The sequence below is a fragment of the Rhinolophus sinicus genome, chromosome 3 (assembly GCF_057876585.1).
Source record: "Rhinolophus sinicus isolate RSI-liver-muscle chromosome 3, RSI-T2T, whole genome shotgun sequence".
In the NCBI taxonomy this organism is placed as follows: Eukaryota; Metazoa; Chordata; class Mammalia; order Chiroptera; family Rhinolophidae; genus Rhinolophus; species Rhinolophus sinicus.
The window spans coordinates 57,508,873-57,527,840 of NC_142503.1; the positions used below are offsets into that span (position 1 = coordinate 57,508,873).

Sequence of the window (18,968 nt, forward strand, 5' to 3'; positions counted from 1 at the left end):
CTCAACTGAGCCATCAATAATAATAGGACATATGCTTTGAGTCATTTTTTCTAACAATGGTGAAAATATTTAAGCACTTCAATTTACAGTCTCACCCTTTTGCTGACCAACTTTTTAAAAAAGTAAGTAGTAAAGTTATGTTATTTTCAGTGGCCATGGACAAAGGGGACAGGGAAGGAGAGGTTCTGAATTTCTGACCATGACCCTATCACCTTTGTGCTAATCAGATAAACTACTAATATCTCAAGTAAGAACAATAAGGACGCTAAATTTTTCTCATGACATTCCTTTGCCATGTTTTTAGAAAATAGGAATTAATGCTTAACTATCTAGGAAGTTAATCAAACTGGTAAAGTAAATAGAGATGTGAAAGTGCCAAGTCACAATCAGCCTAGCCTTCACTTACCTGCCATTACAGAGTAGCCATCGAGCAAGAGAATAGTGAGGTATAATCTTCTGCATGACACTGGCCATCACCATTGTAACAACCAGCTGTATACCTATTACACCCTGTGTAAAAAAAAAAAAAAAAAAAGTTTAATAATGAATGAATGTAGATTTGAGGACATTGCTGGAAAACTTCATACATTTTGAAAATTATACTTTAAGAAAGATGAGTTTACTATTAAAACATGTATTATTCTGGCATTTAGCCATTCAGGACCACATAAGTTTAAACTTAAAATACACAATTTCATCTTATAATCTTCTGCAAGTTACCCAAGGGTGACATCCATGTGAACAAAAGTTAAATGAATCAGCATACACATTCAGAATCTATTCAAGAAATGTTCTCCATTATTTAAAGGTATCAAAATGAAGTGAAAAGCAGTAATTTTTTTCCATCCTTCTCCAAATTTATTCTATTCAACACTCATAAAACACTAACTTGGCAAGTTTTAAAAGCAGCACGACTATTTTTTAATTTTAGGGTGATAGTGAATGATTAAAGAGTGTTAATTATATTAAGTGTGATGGCCTGAAAGTCACTAGAAAATAAAATTTAACTCATGCTGTCATCACCAACTTCCAGTGGGTGGGCCTTCAACCATGTTCAAAAATTCCATTAGTTTTTTTTCTCATCAATTCCTCTCCATAGCTAAACTCCAAACCTCATTTCTTCACACCTCCAACCACCCTCAATCTTCGAACTCTCGGCGCAGTAGAGGACTCCTACTTCAGAGAAAAGACATACCAACAAATGGGAACTATCACTTGCCACCAACAAGCTCTCAATCACTTGTATCTGCACCAGTCTTTTCCCACACCCTCTAGAAATAAAAGAACATTCCTATACAAAGCAAATCCCTACATCTGTGCTTCAGAGCTTCTCCTCTCTTTGATTTTCATGAACCTCAACCACAGAATAACTTCCGTCCTGTATCTTCTTTAATCTCCTCTATTTAAATGCTTCTTATCAGCGTTGTAACATCTATAAATTTCTTTCATCTTCCTAAAAAATAACAATAATCTTCCCTTACTCTACAGCTCTCCTCCCTCCTCATGCAGCCACTTTTCAAGACTTTTTCTCACAGCTTCTATTTTCTCATACCCAACACAGTCCCACCTGACTTCTGCTTAAGCCCGTTCCATTTAAACACCTACCACCACAATCACTTTATCTTGCCAAATTACATTTCCTAATCTTAAATCTCAGCAGTTTCCCTGGAGGTCTACCACATCCATGGCTTTACTCCCATGGTGACAATCAATTCTTTCTAACTCCTCTTTGGTGGCTCCTCCTCTACCCAAGCCATCCAAAAATAAGGTTGAATTCCTACCTCAAACCTAATATACCAAACAAGTACATAAAGAAGATAAAATGTTTTTTAAAAAGCAGTATAGCATATTGGTTTAAAAGCATGAGCTCCGGACCCAAACTACCTGGGATAGAATCCACCATCTACTAGCTGTGTAACAGGTAATTTAAACATTCTGTGCCTCTATTTTCTCTTCTATATAATGAAGTTAATAATTCAACCTACCTAATCAAGCTGTTATGAGGAATTGTGCCTGGTACAGAGTAAGAAGTTAATATGAGTTAATACCATTTGTTGTTATTGTTATCACTATTATTACAGGATAACATTTAATATCAAGAATAAAGGCCTTTCAAAAAGTATCAGTCTAAAAGATAAAAAACAACTAAGAAAATAAATTGAAAAATCAAACTTAATTGATTGTAACAAATTGTTTGATCGGTTTTTCATCATTCCAACAAATATACCACTATGGTGTGGGATGTTCACAGTGGGGGAGGTTTTGCACGTGTAAGGACAGAGGTATACAAGAACTCCCTGTACTCTCTATTTCATTTTGTTGTGAACCCAAAACTGCCCTAATAGATTAAGTTTATTAATTTTAAAGAATCAAATTTCTGCATAGAGAAGCAATACAACGTGAAAAGACTAACTGGGGAAAAGCATTTGTAACTAACATCACAAAGGGATATTTTACTTTATTAGATATTATAAAGTTCTCATAAATCAATTAGCAAAAGACCAAATGCTTAATTTAAAAAGAGAAACAAGCACGTACAGTTGTAAGTAAAAAAAAAAAGTAAGTAAAAATGGCTCTTAAACAGGACTGTTTTTAAAATGTCTTTGAAACTACCTCAGCTATGGTTTTACTGTGGATATTTTAATGCCTTAAATTCTACCAATTGGGTTAAGGCTCAGACCACTTTTATATTCACCTAACATCAAAGGTTACATTTTTACCTTTTTTCTTTCACATTTCCTATCACTCGAATTTACTATCCCATTTTCTGTGTAGTTTGTGATAGAAGTTCTGCAATCTCCATACAATGAATGCCATTACAAAGAACTCTTTCAGGCAGAACAAGGACAAGAAATATATTAGCAAGTATGTCAGAGGGTTGGTGTATTTGAGATTATAGACTTAAAAGCAAAGGATAATTTTTCAGTCAGAGAAAGTTCTGTGAACAAAGTGAACTTCAATCTAGTCTTGAAAGAAGTGATAGTATCACAGAATCAAGGTCATCTAGTACAATTTCTCACAAACATGTAACAATTTATTAGAATGTACACCCTTTAATAACAAATCATATCCGAGTCACAACTAATAAATGTTACAGATATTACTAAATGGCATTTCAGAAAGACTAACCTGGAACTTATGATGAAATGTGATGAACTGAGGAACAGCGGCATCTTGCCTAACTCTCCTCTCTTACTCCAAATCAATAAGCCTAATGAGATATTGCTGATAGACGCACTACTGAAGAGGTAAACCACATGAAGGCAAAACAAACAAAAATCAGCAAACTGGATTGATCAGAATTAGGAATATCAACTAGGTTTATCAATAATCCAGACCAGAAATGATAAGGTACTCAGAAGACAAGAGTTACGAAGATACTGTTGCAGAATTCAGAGACTAATTAAATATGGAGGCAAAGGAATAATTAAAGAGACCAATGTTGAGAAAGGCGAACACCATAATATAGCTGGCATATTATCAGTGTTGTAGTTAGTGTTTGACTAAAAAACATTCAATGCCAAAGTGTAACTCATTCCATTCCTTCACTGTGCCATTTTCATCTTTTTAAATAAAGCTGAAATACTTACTCAAAACCTCATCTACAAGTATGTATTGTGCTAAATAATTATTTAATGGAAGTCTTCCAATTTTCTAATAGAAGCCAACAAATCTTTCTTAGAATGTATGTATCTTCTGTTAGAAGACGCTTTATATATGTGCTAGTGAAAGAAAATGTCATTTTTATCCTGATACAGGAATCTACCTAAACTTTTGGAGAGGTAATTTTTAAATTATGTGGAAAACACTTCACCAAAGTTATTCCTTTCAATATTGATTTAGGAAATAATCTTTGGAATATATTTTCAAAATGGCAATCATTTTACAGAATTATATATTATAAATTTAATACATTAATACTAAACTTAGATCAATTTTTGAGACATTACTATGCAATTAACAATTACAGTGTACATGCCAGAGATTAATATATTAAAACATAAAGTATTCATTCATTAACTAAGAGATAAAACTATTTGAAACTTAAAAGCAAACCATTCCAATAACCTGACTTCACTGCCTAACTTAACATCTATGTATAAGTTTATACAAAAGCAGAATTTTTGAAATGTTTCAGTTAAAAGTCAAATTTCCTGAATATTTTCCATTACAATTTAATTAAAAGAGAATGCTTAAATAAACTTAACCATAAACAAACATAAATTTCACAACAGAGAACTGTTAAACTGGACAGAGATGCAGTGAAGCTACAGTCCACCCTGGCTGAAGTCTCAAAAACACAACCGTATGGGTCATTGATTCAAGTGGCCTTAATCGTATTATTAATGCTTCAAAACAGTAACTTGACCAAAGAGATGGTTTCTGTTTGGATTCACTGCCCCCAGGCCCCTGATTCTCTTCATAACTGGGAGTGGGGAAAGTCACGTATGAAATAGCTCATAAGCACCCAAGAAGGGTGAACACTGGAGAAACTTAGGCTTCAATCTTTTCCACATCTATTAACCTGAGACCATGAAGAGCATGAAAGAGCTATTTGCCTTTAGTCTCTAAAAGAATGATCATTTCAATTTTTGTCAGTAATCATTTCTAGGTAAGTTAAATTTTTTTTTTAACCAAGGAAAATTAAACAATTCTCAAAGAAATAAAATACATCAAATAGCAATATTTTATCTTGCTTGTCAATACTGAAAACAAAATTCCCCAAACTTAAATACAAACAGGCTGCAATTTTAAAATTCTAACTTAGAATATTGTGTTTTCAGTGAACTTGACATTTTGTCTTTTTTCATTAAACTAGCTCTCCGGACAAGCAGACTAAAACAAAGCAGACATTGTTTATTATTAGAAGACATATTTGTAAACATAGTTGGGACTCAGACCACACAAACTAGTTCCAGTCATCACCTCATGAATAAGTTAGAAGGGAGAAAAAGAGGATGTTACTCAATAATCTCCCTATTTTTTGTTTCTTACCATTTGCTTATTTTACTGATAGCTAGACATGTTGAGACAGCCTTCTTAGAGATGCTCAAATAATTTAAAGGTCTAAATTTTGTTATTTCAACCTAAATTCACATAAAACTTAGAATTCAAACTTTGACCATTTAAACAAACCATCTCTAAACAATTTACAAATAAGAAAATTAGAGTCCGACACTCAAGATCACAGAACTACCCAGTTACAGACTTATCCAGAACCCAGATCCTTAATTTCCAACCTAATGCTTTTTCCACTAAGTTGACTCAGTGCATTTGATGAACATTTATTGAGCAAAAAACTACATGTGCTGAGCATCAGACCACTTGCATGCAACAGGGATAAACAGCAGTCCTTGCCATCAATGAGCAACCAGTCCACTAGGAGAGTAAATGGACCATTATAATACAAAATGATGAGAAGACAGGCAGAGCATTCTATGAGAACATAGTAAAAGTAGAAACCATTAAGGGCAAAAAGCTGTTAAGGGGCATTTTGGAAGGTAAAGCATGAGTCAAGACCCAACGGACTCAGTTTGGTGAACCATCAGTGACATCTGCTTCAAATGGGATGGTAGGTAGTAGGTTCAAACCAGATACTGAAGAGCAAAACTAATGGGTTTACAATTTAACACACAGGCAATAGGAAACCCAGGAAAAGTAATATGATCAGATCAGTATGCAAGAAGAATCCCTCTGGACAACCTATAAAGAATGGATGAGGGACAGCCCAGCAGCACTAAGGCAACTGCCCAGGTAGGAGAGGACATGTACTAAGGGTAGGAACAGTACTGCAGGAAGTAGGGATGCAGCTTCTCTTACTTTGGTTACAGCTATAAAACGTTATATATTATGTGACCAATGAGTTAGGGTTTCAAACAATGTGAAAAAATCACTGCAAATCCAAATTATGTCACTACAGACATTATTTATACTTATAAATAAGAAAAGCAAATAAAAATTTAATTTAACAAATACTGGCTGTCAGTGTAACATGCATTCAACATCTTGCTGGCTGTTATCAGGAACTTGACAAAGGATTTTTGAGTTTTACTGACTGCTGTATCACAAATACGTAGCACAGTGACATTTACAATAAGTCAAGGCACAGTGCAGGGCACTTCCTATCTGTTGAAGAATGAATGAATGAATGAATGAATGAATGAATGGCATTACGAAAAAAGAATCTGTCTTAACAGACCTAATATGAAAATTCATATTAGCTAACAACAAATACATTAATATTGCAGCACAAAATTTCATAGTACTATGAACAAAGGGTTACAGAAATTTAAAAAATTGAATATGAAAGTTACATAAAGTATACAAGAACTAAGGTAGAAATTGAAATCATACAGATGGAAGAGTATAAGGAAAGGAATTCCAAGCTAAATAACAAATGTGAACAGTAACTATGGAATAGCAAAAAATCTATTTCAACCAATGCAGACTTTAGTATATGACAAAGAATTGTGAGAAATAAGATAAAGACAGAATTTTACATTGTCAAGAGTCATTAAAACCAAAAGGACACATTTAGCTGATGTGTTTAAAAAGTTCACCTTGAAAGACCAACAGGCAGTGGTAGGAGGATGAAATAAAGCAAGTAACATATAAAGAAAGTAACACATAGCAACATGTTGATCAATTGAAGAGAAAAACCTAAGACTAAGGTAGAAGTGGTTGAAACTAAAAAGGAAAGAAAAGGATAAAAAGAAAACCAATCAAACTTTGAGTGTGACTGAACATAAAGCAAAACAACTGTAGAATAAAACTGAGGAATGCCTTAAAGTTTATTTCAGGATATTTTAGTTTGGATGACTGGTAGAATCCTAGAGTCACTGACAGGATAGCTGTAGATTGAAGGACGAATATCAAGGAAATGGACTAACAAGCCTCAGACAGGCCTCCCAAGGACACAACCTTGGCTGCACCCTCAGCTTTTCAGAACACACAAAAAACATGCTGTGCTGATACAACCAATCTGCATGAGACAGACTGGCAATAATCAGTTTGAAGAGTTTTATCAATTGATTTACAGTAAAACAAACTACCAAGGGATCAGATGTTCCAATTCACTAAGTGTTCCATTCGATTACTGTCTTAATGATACAGTGGAAGTCAAATTATAAGCAGGCTGCTTGGTGAGTAGTGACTGAGAGCAAAAGGCAGCATTGAGAGGCATTTCATTCAGGCAGTGCTGAAGTCTGAAAAAACACACAGAATAGCCCTCTAGAGTGTAAAATACTCTCAACCCTAAATAGTTCTGGATAAATATGTTCAATTCTGACTATTTAAACTGTTTTTCTAGACTTTCCTCATAAAACTACTTTCCAACTGATATGCTCTTTCTTTAGAAAAAAGTCTATCTAAAAATTATTTTTATCTTTTGATATATAAATACCATTGATTTGGCTACAATCTAGTCTACCTAAGTAAGACCTTGGAACTAGTCCATATCTAAGTTCAAGGTTGAGAGGACAACTCATTTCTTCCATCATATTTGATTTGATCAAACTCTTAAAGTGTTAACCACCCCTCAATACCACCTACAAATAATACGTGATAAGTGGTACGGTACGGGTATCACTGTAACAGGAGCACTCCCAGAAAGGGAGTGATTAAATCTACACTGGAGAGCTGGGAATGACTGGTTCACAGAGGTGACATCTGAACTAGTCTCACAAGGTTATAGTGTCCCTGTCAGGCAAAAAAGGAAGAGAAATTTAGACAGACGTACCTATGTGTACCAAGAGTAAACGCATGTTTCAAAATAATGAGCAGTTCCACATGGCTAGACTTCGGTGTGGGTTGCATACAATGGACTTTTCTACAGGTATTTAGATCTTAAGCCTGGAAGTAATCAAATTTTTGGAAGGATAACTCTGTCACTATAGTGAAAAAATAAAGTGCAGGGGTAAAAGTAATTGGAAGCAAATAACCAGATTAGAAATCTACTGAAATACATAGCCTGAACTAAAATAGCTTCAAAAATAAAAGTAAAATCAAAAAGAATTCTGATTTTTAAGAAAAAAGGAATTAGGAATGAGATTAGAAATTGCAAGGGAAGTATCAGTAGGTAAGGATAAAACTTAGATGGTTATGTAAAGATATGATACAATAATTGGCATAATTATTCCCTGGAGAAACGAAGCAATAAGAGAAAAATCTGATAGTTACTAGAATGGTTTATGTATATAAATATATTTTTTAAGGGAAGGAAGCGATGTTAGGGAGGTGCTGAAGATTCTAGAAAGAAGTTAATTGTGGGAATTTAATCACTTAAGAATCAGAAATAGATGAGACCAAATGTATAAGTTGAAAGTACAACTTTATACGTTCCTATGGGTGGACGCCGCCGAGGAAGCATCGTTAGTCTCCCCGCGGTCGTCATGTCTAAGAGTCTCCCAAGGAGCCTGAACAGCTGCAGAAGCCCTTCAGTGGAGGTTTGAGCTTTGAAACAGCCGATGAGCCTGAGCCATTCTGAGCAGTGGGGAACGCTCCCAGAGCGTGTGGTGATGAGGGACCCAAACACCAAGTGCTCTAGAGGCTTTGGGTTTGTCACCTATGCCGCTGTGGATGAGGTGGGTGCAGCCATGAAAGCAAGGCCACACAAGGCAGGTGGAAGAGTTGCGGGACCAAAGAGGGCTGTCTCGAGAAGATTCTCAAAAACCTGGTGCCCACTTCACTGTGAAAAAGATTTGTGTCGGTGGTATTAAAGAAGACTCTGAAGATGACATAAGAGATGATTTTGAGCAGCGTGGGAACATCGAAGTCATTGAAATCATGATTGACCAAGGCGGTGGCAAAAAGAGAGGCTTTGCTTTTGTAACCTCTGATGACCATGATCTGTAGACAAGACTGTCATTCAGAAACACCATGCTGTGAATGGCCACAACTGTGATGTAAGGAAAGCCCTATCTAAGCAAGAGATGGCTAGTGCTTCCTCTAGCCAAAGAGGTCAAAGTGGTTCTGGAAACTTCAGTGGTGATTGAGCAGGTGGTTTTGGTGAGAATGACTTTGGTCGTGCAGGAGACGTCAGTGGTCAAGGTGGCTTTGGAGGCAGTCGTGTTGATGGATGATATGGTGCAGTGGGGAGGGCTATAATGGATTTAGTAGTGATGGAAGCAATGTTGGAGGCGGCGGAAGCTACAGTGATTTTGGCAATGACAACAACCAATCTTCAAATTGTGGACCCATGAAAGGAGACTTTGGAGGCAGAAGCTCTGGCCCTTATGGTGGTGGAGACCAGTACTTTACCAAACCACGAAACCAAGGTGGCTGTGGTGGTTCCAGCAGCAGCAGTAGCTATGGCAGTGGCAGGAGGTTTTAATTACTGCCAGGAAACAAAGCTTAGCAGGAGAGGAGAGCCAGAGAAGTGACAGGGAAGCTACAGGTTACAACAGATTTGTGAGCTCAGCCAAGCACAGTGGTGGCAGGGCCTAGCTGCTACAAAGAAGACATGTTTTAGACAATACTCATGTGTATGGGCAAAAAACTCGAGGACTTTGTGACTAATTGTATAACACATTATTTGTTTCTGTTCTGTAAAAAGTGTAAAGCATTCCAACAAAAGGTTTCAATGTAGATTTTTCTTTTTGTACCCATGCTGTTGATTGCTAATTGTAACAGTCTAATCATGATGCTGAATAAATGTGTCTTTTTTTTTTTTTAAAAGAAAGTACAACTTTATGAGACATTGTCCTACTGAGTGGAAGTACAAACAGGCATAGAGATGTATGAAATTTTAAAACTAAGTGAACAAAGTTTGAGAGTCCTTGAAGAATAACCACAACAGGGTCAAGATCTTGGCAACGTGACGGAGAGGAGGTCCAGAAACTTGAGAAGAAAGGGCTAATGAACTTATACATGTGGATGACTGACAGACCCAAGCTGGGTTTCTAAAAATGATTACTTTCAATAGGTTCTTTACTAGGATTGAGGGCTGTCTAGATTTAACCCAGAAGAGAAATTCTCCCATATAATGCCAAAGCACCACAGATCTTTAACAGGCAAGAATTCCTGCCCACAGACCACCTCTAGAATCCCAGGGTTGATTGTATAAGCTATCTTGGCTTTTATTTGATTTTATAGTATAACTCCAGGCCTTACAGACACAATAACCTGTCCTGAAAATAAGAAAAGGAGGCCTTCACTAAACAAATAAAATGAAAATAACGAAAGGTTTTGGCACGAAATCAGCTAGAGATAAAGGCCATCTATCGATATTTAGTATACATTTATTGATTTAATCATTGAAACCATAGATATTTACCTGTTTGGATCAACCAAACAGCAATTTTACAGTCTAAATTAATACGACAAATAGAATTATATATATAAGAAGGTAAAACGAGCAAAAAAGGAAGTATACAGTACAACTATCAACACTATGATTTTGAACTCAAGCACATGGGTTTTCAAATTTAATTATTTATAGGATTAGTTCGGTTGCCAGCTTCAATGTTTCACAGCACAATACATTTGTAATTTCTTTAAGTAAAAAAAAATACAACCAGAAAGTTTTGCTGTTTTCCAACTCAAGAGTAAGAAATTAAAGTACTTTAAGGTCAAAAATCATAAACCCTCAATAAAATGCCTAGATACATCCTAAATATCTTAATTTTAGACAACGCAGAATGCATGAATTTGACATAACTATATTCAAAAGCAGCAGCTCCAGGCTTTCTGCTGAAGATGGTATCAGGCCCGTTTTTCAGAATTTGATTAAATTTAAAAATAAACTTAGGACATTTTCCTCAATATAAATCGGTAAGACAGAGTGGAAAACCAACAAATAGAGAGCAAGGATAGATAATTTTTCAGAAGAGGAATTCTAATTAAATATAATTCATAAACCATTTTAACATTAATATTAAAATTAAGTTATTTATTTTAAGGTAAATTTCCAGATACAGGTTACATGAATTATGCAATATCTCATATAAAGCAAACCAGTCATTAAAATGTTGATGAATGAAATATTTTTAAAGATGTTAACAAGCCACTTCATCTCTAGACATGCATAAATGTTTCATTATAGTCCTGATAAGTAACAAACAAAAGGTTCAGTGGAAGGAGGCATCCCTAAATTCTGCCATTCTTCCTAAACTGTACTTTCTGACATTACAGAAAATATCCCTACAGATCTATATTCTAAGAAGGCATTAGTCAAAACTAATAAATTTGTACTTGACACTTAACAAGGAACCTTGTTCAGACCAATTCCTCCTCATTCCTCAACCTTCACTTCCTCTATAAAACATTCCTTGCTAAAAACATACTCAAAACTCCGAAACAGCCTTTACTATTCTCAACTGTGACCATCAATTTAAGTGTCTCTCCCCTACTAAAACTGTATTCATCTCATTTCTTCAGCCCCATCTCCATTATCAAGGAAGTGCCTAGCACAGCAGGCTTTCAATACAAGTTGAATATTTACCTTTTAGGTGAAATGAGAATAAAGCATAAATTTACCCACTGTTTCACTACATTCAGGTTCCTACCATGTGCCAAGCAATAAAGTTTAGCATAAAGATGAAAATTATTCACTTCAAGATCAAAAGACAATATATTGTGCTTTCTACAAATCAGAGAGGAAGAGGTATACCTATTTTTACAAGATAATCTTCTCAATGCAATAGGTACTTGTGTTACAAATACTTTTAAACAAACTATAAATTACAATTTCATTAAGTACAGTAACAAAGTTTCACTAAACAAATTTAAAATAAAAATTTCAGCTTAACTAAGTTTTAAGCCATATACAAAAGCCAAGAAATTAAACTGAACCCCGAATGTTTTAACTATTAGAAAGATGCATTCACTGTAAATATTTTAATGTGTTGAATAACTAAACACACTAGGGTCATAGTAGTTCTGTCATTAACTAGTTACCTAGCAATTAGACAAGCCCTCTCTGAGACACACTCCTTATCTATAAAATAATGAGTTGGCAAATCATCTCCAAAATCTTAAAAGATCTTATTGTTGATGATTGCAATATTTTAATTACACAACAGGTTGTTGGCATTCACATATTTACCATTTCTAAATACCATCAAAGACCGTGATGTGCAGTTATTGCTATTAGGAACGAATACTTATCCCTTTCTCATAAGGATTAAATAAGTAAACATTTATGAGACCTGAAAGGAAATCACAGCTCCAAGTAAATGTATAGGAGTACACCTAGCCCACTGCCCAGCATTTTTATTCAATTAGTGGTTTGTGGGAATTTCTCTGATCTGTTAATTCAAGTTCTAGTTTTTTGATTTGTTTTCATTTATCTCGGCCAATTCTAATTCTCTCTTATTCATTTTCTTTATGATCTGAAATTTTTAAGTGACTATCAAGAGAAAGAGCTATGACTGTAAATACCTGATATGAATGACTAAGAAGCTCTTCATTAAAAATCAAAAATGTTAGTTGAAATCTAATTAGAAAATCATTTTAGTCTTAATGAACCAATAATGTCTCAGTTAAAGTTATGACTTACATTACAATGAATGTTATCAAAACTTTGTCTTCTGTCCCTCCTGACTAGAAGATACATTGTTGGAAATCAATTCTAATTCCAGTTATCCAGATTCTTTTCTACTTTTTTGTCTTAAAGACTGGAAGGAAAAGATTAGTATATTCATTATGAAACATTTGATCTATCCAACCTTAGCTGTCTAGTGATAAATTATACAGTGAGACTTCATTGTCCTAACGTTAACTAATTTAATAAGGGAAAGAAGGGGAGAAGTAGTAAGCATAAATTTAAGTAGAAGTAAAATTCTAATGAAGTTAGCCGTTAATAAAAGCAAAACTTTTGAGGAAAAAACATCATGGCTTCTCTCTTGAGCAAGACTGTATCCAGAAACAAATGATTCTAGTCATGAAACACTTATACTTAAATACATATGCTCATAACCCATAAAAAAATTGGAACCATTTTCAATCATTTGTACTCATAACAAAAATGGCCAAAGTCTTCTTAAATGATACAAATAATAAACATTCAAGTTAATTAAGTTTTGGTGGAGCAAAATCCTCTAGTAGACTTCTTTCAGGTGAAGAAAGCAGGAAACTATGGCATTGCTTTTTCTATGAGGATCACTGCATTTGGGCAAACACTAGCAATCAACAGGTAAAAGATAACAAAAAATCAGCTAAGCATTATGTAAAGGGAAGACATAGATAACCATAAAAAAATAAGCAATTCAGATTAATATTTCAAAGGCTTATCACAAAGATAAAAATATTACATTTATTTAAAAATCGCTACAGCTTTATAGTGCTTTATTTGTGACATTAACTGACGGCAGTCTATAATTATATATTTGTAATATGGAACAGAATAGCTTATTGAAATTTCTTTTTCATTAAGTATTTCTATTTGTGGAGTAGTCTCCCTTTCTCTCTCCAATGCCCCTTAGTATTTCCATCTCATCTTTTTTACACAATCGAAACCTCTCTACTCCCAAGAATTTACTGCAAAGACCCATCATTATCATCTTGAGTGTCTACTTTTTCCCTAAAGGATCTTTATGATAAATAAAATCAAGTGAAAGGAATTTGACGGAATCCTTATTGTGACTTACTGCAGCAGTGTCAGTGTTTGGCATCTGAGTTAGAACGGTCACTCATTAGATGCATGACAGTGATGATTAATTTCTCTAACATCATAAGAGATGTAATATTAGCTTTTAACCAGGTTGAGAAGGAGTTTCTAGACATGTAATAGTCACTAATTATAATATTATTTCTATAGGAAAATGTTTTTGAAATTTAGTCCTTTTCGTAAGGTGAAACTTATCAAAAATAAACAATAAGATGGGCACTAAAGTACAGTGGCCAAACAGCCTGGGTTAAAGTCAAATTTCACTACCACTAGCTGTATGATTTTCCATAGGAATTTAAATGAGTTAATAAAAGTAGCTAAATATTAATCATTAAGTTAACGCAGCTATTGTTATTATTGAGGAAAAGTAAAATTCAATTTCTTATCTATCTGACATACTTCTACTTACCTTTAAACACCTAATCCAATCAATCCTTTGGGAACTCTTCTTGAACTTAACACAAATTGAATATTCCCTCCTTTGTCCCCTCAATGTATATTCAACTAAATGTACATCAACAATATCCAGAAACTCACATATTCAGAATCACAGAACCTTGAATCAAACTATAGAGGTCATCTAGTTCTAGTTCAAGCAGACATTCAGTGCCATTATATTTATTGCACTTTTCCCAAAGTCATTTTTAAAAGTACATACATATGAGCAGATTGGTTCTCATAACATCTAGAAATGTTTATGAAATAAAAATATAACATAAGTATAACACAAAACATCATAATCAGACATTAACATGTCCTGAGTTTCAATATTAAAGTTATCAAAAGCTGAAATTGTTTCAGGTTTCCCTAAATTTTTTGTTTATGGCCAAAACATTAGAGATACTTAATCTATTTTAACAACAGAATTACTAAGTCTGTTTTAGATCAGCAAAAGATATGGTATAACATCGGGATATTTTGAGTGAATGAGCTGTATTCTCTCCAGAATTGTAATAACTTACAAGACTAAAAAATTTGGCACAAAAATGCAATTTATTAAATAAAATATAGTATCACCTACTACCATAGGGCGTTTGAAATAAAATATATACATCACTTTCCTGTTCACTGTTTAGAAAAATGGTAATATATAACTTTATCAAAAGATTTATACAGCTAACGACAATATGAGCTTTGTGCCTGATACTACAGTAAGTTTTTAGGGCGCAGTTCATAAATATGTACTCATAGGTCCCAGGCATATAGTCTGAATGTATATATATATAAATTCACATTTATTCCAACGTCACCTCCTCATTGAGACTTTCCCTAAATGCCCTATGAAAAATAAGCTCCCCAATCATTTTTGATCCCTTAATGTGCTTTATCTTTCTTCATTGCATTTACCACATACTATGTCTCATATGATTGTCATCCGACCTCCCAATAAAACATAAGCTCCATAATGGACCGTCTGTATTTTATAAACAGATATATCCTTGTTGCCAAAACCAGTACCTGACACATAGATGGTGCTTAACAAATAACGAATGATTGAAAAAATACTTTTGAGATAAAAGCATGATTTTTAAATATTTGGTGAAACAAATCGTATGATCACTTCAATAAAAATCAAGAGAATGTTCATTTCAACAGGACCCACAATTTACAGACAAGTTTTTTTCTTCAAAGTTACAAAGTTGTGTTCATTCTTGACTTTGTAACATGGATAAAACCATGGCACAACAGTAAAAAAATAAATTCTCTCTTAGAAATGAACAATTTAGTATATCTCCTGATTTTCTAAAAATTAATCAAATTTGCTTTAAGTTTTTATCTCAGTACAAATAAAATAAACCAAAACCCAAAGTATAAACCAGTCTTAAGAATTAAACTTGAATCAACCAAATGCTAACCAAGAGAACAGTTTCTACTATTACTTGAACTCAGCTTCTTTAGGAAAGAAGCAGTGAATGTGACGAGTCAGAGGAAAGATTAGAGAACTGAGAATAAACCTAAATCTTGGCCACTATGTGGTTAACTGATGAAACCTGACCAGAATCCATCATTCATGCTATACATGTCCATTCACCAAGACAGACCACATTCTGGGCCATAAAACACACTTTAACAAAGTTCAAAGAATAGAAATCATAGAATGTCTGCCCTCAGATCACAATGGAATTAAACTGGAAAATCCCAAAATACAGAAATTAAACAACATATTTCTAAATAACACACGGGTCAAAGAGGAAATCTCAAGATAAATTAAAAATATTTTGAACTAAATGAAAATAAAAACATAACATCAAAGTTTATGGGATGCAGCAAAAGCAGTGCTTAGAGGAAAATGCATAGCATCAAACATATATATTTGAAAATAATATTCAAAATCACCAAATGTATCACCTTAGGAAATTAGAAAAAGAGCAGATTAAATCCAAAGTAAGCAGGAAAACATACAAGAATTAGAGGAAAAAAGAACAATAAAATTCAAAACAAGAAATCAAGAGAAAGATTAATGAAACCAAAAGCTGGTTCTTTAAAAAGATCAACAAAATCAATAAGCCTCTAGGCAGAATAACTAAGAAAAAAAAGGAGGAAACAAATTACTAATACCAGAAATGAAAGCAGGGATATTACAAATCCCATGGACATTCAAATTCTCATAAAGGAACACTATGAACAACCCTCTACCCACAAATTTTATAACCTAGGTAAAATAGACCAACTCTTGAAAGACACAATTTGCCAAAACTGATACAAGAAATAATCTAAATAGGTCGGTATCTATTGAAGAAACTGAATCAGTACTTAATAACTTTCCAAAACAACACAGCAGGCCCAGATGGGTTCACTGGTGAATCCTACCAATCATTTAAGAAATTATACCAATTCTCTATAATCTCTTTCAGAGGCTGGAAGCAGAGGTAATACTTCCTAACCAGTTCTATGAAGCCATTATTACCCTAATACCGAAACCAGGCAAAGACATTATAAGGAAAAATAAAAAATGAAAATAAAAAAACTACAGACCAACATTTCTCATAAATATAAATGGAAAAAAAAAAATCCTAAACAAAATCCAACAATGTATAAAAAGAATCATACTTCACAACTAAGTGGGATTTATCCCAGGTATGCGAGGCAAGTTAAACATTCAAAAGTCAATTAAAGGGGCCGGCCCGGTGGCTCAGGCGGTTAGAGCTCCATGCTCCTAACTCCGAAGGCTGCCGGTTCGATTCCCACATGGGCCAGTGGGCTCTCAACCACAAGGTTGCCAGTTCAATTCCTCGAGTCCCGCAAGGGATGGTGGGCTCTGCCCCCTGCAACTAAGATTGAACACGGCACCTTGAGCTGAGCTGCCTCCTGGATGGCTCAGTTGTTGGTTGGAGCATGGGCTCTCAACCACAAGGTTGCCAGTTCAATTCCTCGAGTCCCGCAAGGGATGGTGGGCAGCGCCCCCTGCAACTAAAATTGAACACGGCACCTTGAGCTGAGCTGCTGCTGAGCTCCCGGATGGCTCAGTTGGTTGGAGTGCGTCCTCTCAACCACAAGGTTGCCGGTTCGACTCCCGCAAGGGATGGTGGGCTGTGCCCCCTGCAACTAGCAACGGCAACTGGACCTGGAGCTGAGCTGCGCCCTCCACAACTAAGACTGAAAGAACAACAACTTGAAGCTGAACAGAACCCTCCACAACTAAGATTGAAAGGACAACAATTTGACCATTGTTCCCCAATAAAGTCCTGTTCCCCTTCCCCAATAAAATCTTTAAAAAAAAAAAAAAAGTCAATTAAAGTAATCCACCATATATACAAACTGAACATGTCTGATTATCACTAAGCACAAAAACCTCCAATATCTTCATCAAAGTCTCTAACGTTTGCATTAGAGTTCTCTCAAAAGTGTGGTTTAATGGCCACCAGTTTCAGACTTAACTGTAAAACTCATCAAAAATAAGATTCTGAAACTCCACCCCCCCAAAACAAGGCCCAGATAAGCATTTTTATCAAGCATCACAGGTGAATCCTATGCAAACTCAAATTTAAGAACTAGTGTCCTAACTCACTTTTCAAAACTCAAGATGAAATCACCTGCTACATAACCCCTTGCCCCCATTTAGAATTTCTTCCCTCTGTACTCTGAGCACATTATATGTATTTCTCTTATAATATTTACCACATTCTGTTCCCAACACCCCTCCAACCTACCAAAAGGAAAACTTTGTCATTAACTCTAAAGCAGAGGTTCACACCCCCTCCCCCTACCACCAATAAACCATAGCTCAATCCCAGCAGGAAAAGTTACCACAGGATGCTACATAGATAAAACAAGCCATGAGATGCATGCAATTCCAGGAGCTAGTTCTAATCTACTTTTCTCTGCCTCAATAGCAGAAAGATCTATTTGATTAAAGTTGGTTTGTAATTTTCAAAACATATAATAAAACATATAGTTTTATTCATTTAGTAAATTCTACAGACTATCCATTTTCACAACATGAACACAAAAAAATTAGAGTGAATACTCAGTATTTTCAGTCTAGATCATAATACCACTGTCATTTTTTCAAAAAAGGAGAACCTGATTGCATGCACAAGCATTTACTGCATTTTGATATATTACACATAATGTATCAAAGAGAAAAGAGTTTATACCAATTAAATCAAAAATAAAATCAAGGTGTCCCAAGGTTTTATTTTTCCATTTTGAACTCGCATTAAAACAGTAGTGAAATACTTGCCCAAGCACATGGACAAAGATTGCAAATATTACCTACATGATGTATAAAAAAACAAAAAGAATGACAAAAGAAAGCAAACTTCAGAATCAAACAGCAAAGAAAAAAACACTGGAAATCAGACTAAATCTTATTTAATCAGAAACATGTACTACTCTGAAAAAAGTCCTGAGTCAAGTCATAAAATCATAAATGAGTTAAAAGGTACTTTAATTTTTAATCCCCATCAAGTCCCACTTCTCTTATCTAGGAGGAAGTTGGAACTCTTAACTAAGTTGGGTGATTTTGCAATATTCATGTAACTAATAATGGGCTGAATCTGGGTCTTCTGAGTTCAAGTATTGCATTTTCATTATATCATTTGGCCAAGCACTACAAAAGTTCCCAATTCAACCAAGCTGAATCCTAAATAAATTCAACCCTTGCTAACTTCATTTAATGGCTAAACCCTTTCTTTTGAAGGATTCCAAGCATTGATCACACTTACATATACAGACCTGATCAATTTCATAGCCGGGAAAGCTAAAGCAGAAATAAGTAAATTAACTTAGAAATATAAGCAATACCCGAATGAAAAGAATCAAGTACCTGGTCCCTGGTGACATTCTCTTAAGTGACATTTTGAAAAACAGCATGAGTTTGTTTATCTTAGCTTAAAACAAAACTATCTTTTTTGAGTTA

General features: G+C 34.6%; 1 protein-coding gene and 1 pseudogene across 3 annotated transcripts in view; one reads left to right on the top strand and one right to left on the bottom strand.

Moving 5' to 3' along the window:
- TMEM161B (transmembrane protein 161B) overlaps positions 1-18,968 on the bottom strand; it is a 68,932-nt gene that overhangs the window by 48,053 nt on the left and 1,911 nt on the right. For all 3 annotated transcript variants that reach the window (XM_019734237.3, XM_074328756.2, XM_019734238.3), the window contains one exon: positions 407-510. In XM_019734237.3, the coding sequence (XP_019589796.2) occupies positions 407-510 (104 nt within the window). Of the gene's footprint in view, positions 1-406; positions 511-18,968 lie in introns of those variants that run through there.
- LOC148758494 (heterogeneous nuclear ribonucleoprotein A1-like) lies at positions 6,458-9,500 on the top strand (annotated as a pseudogene).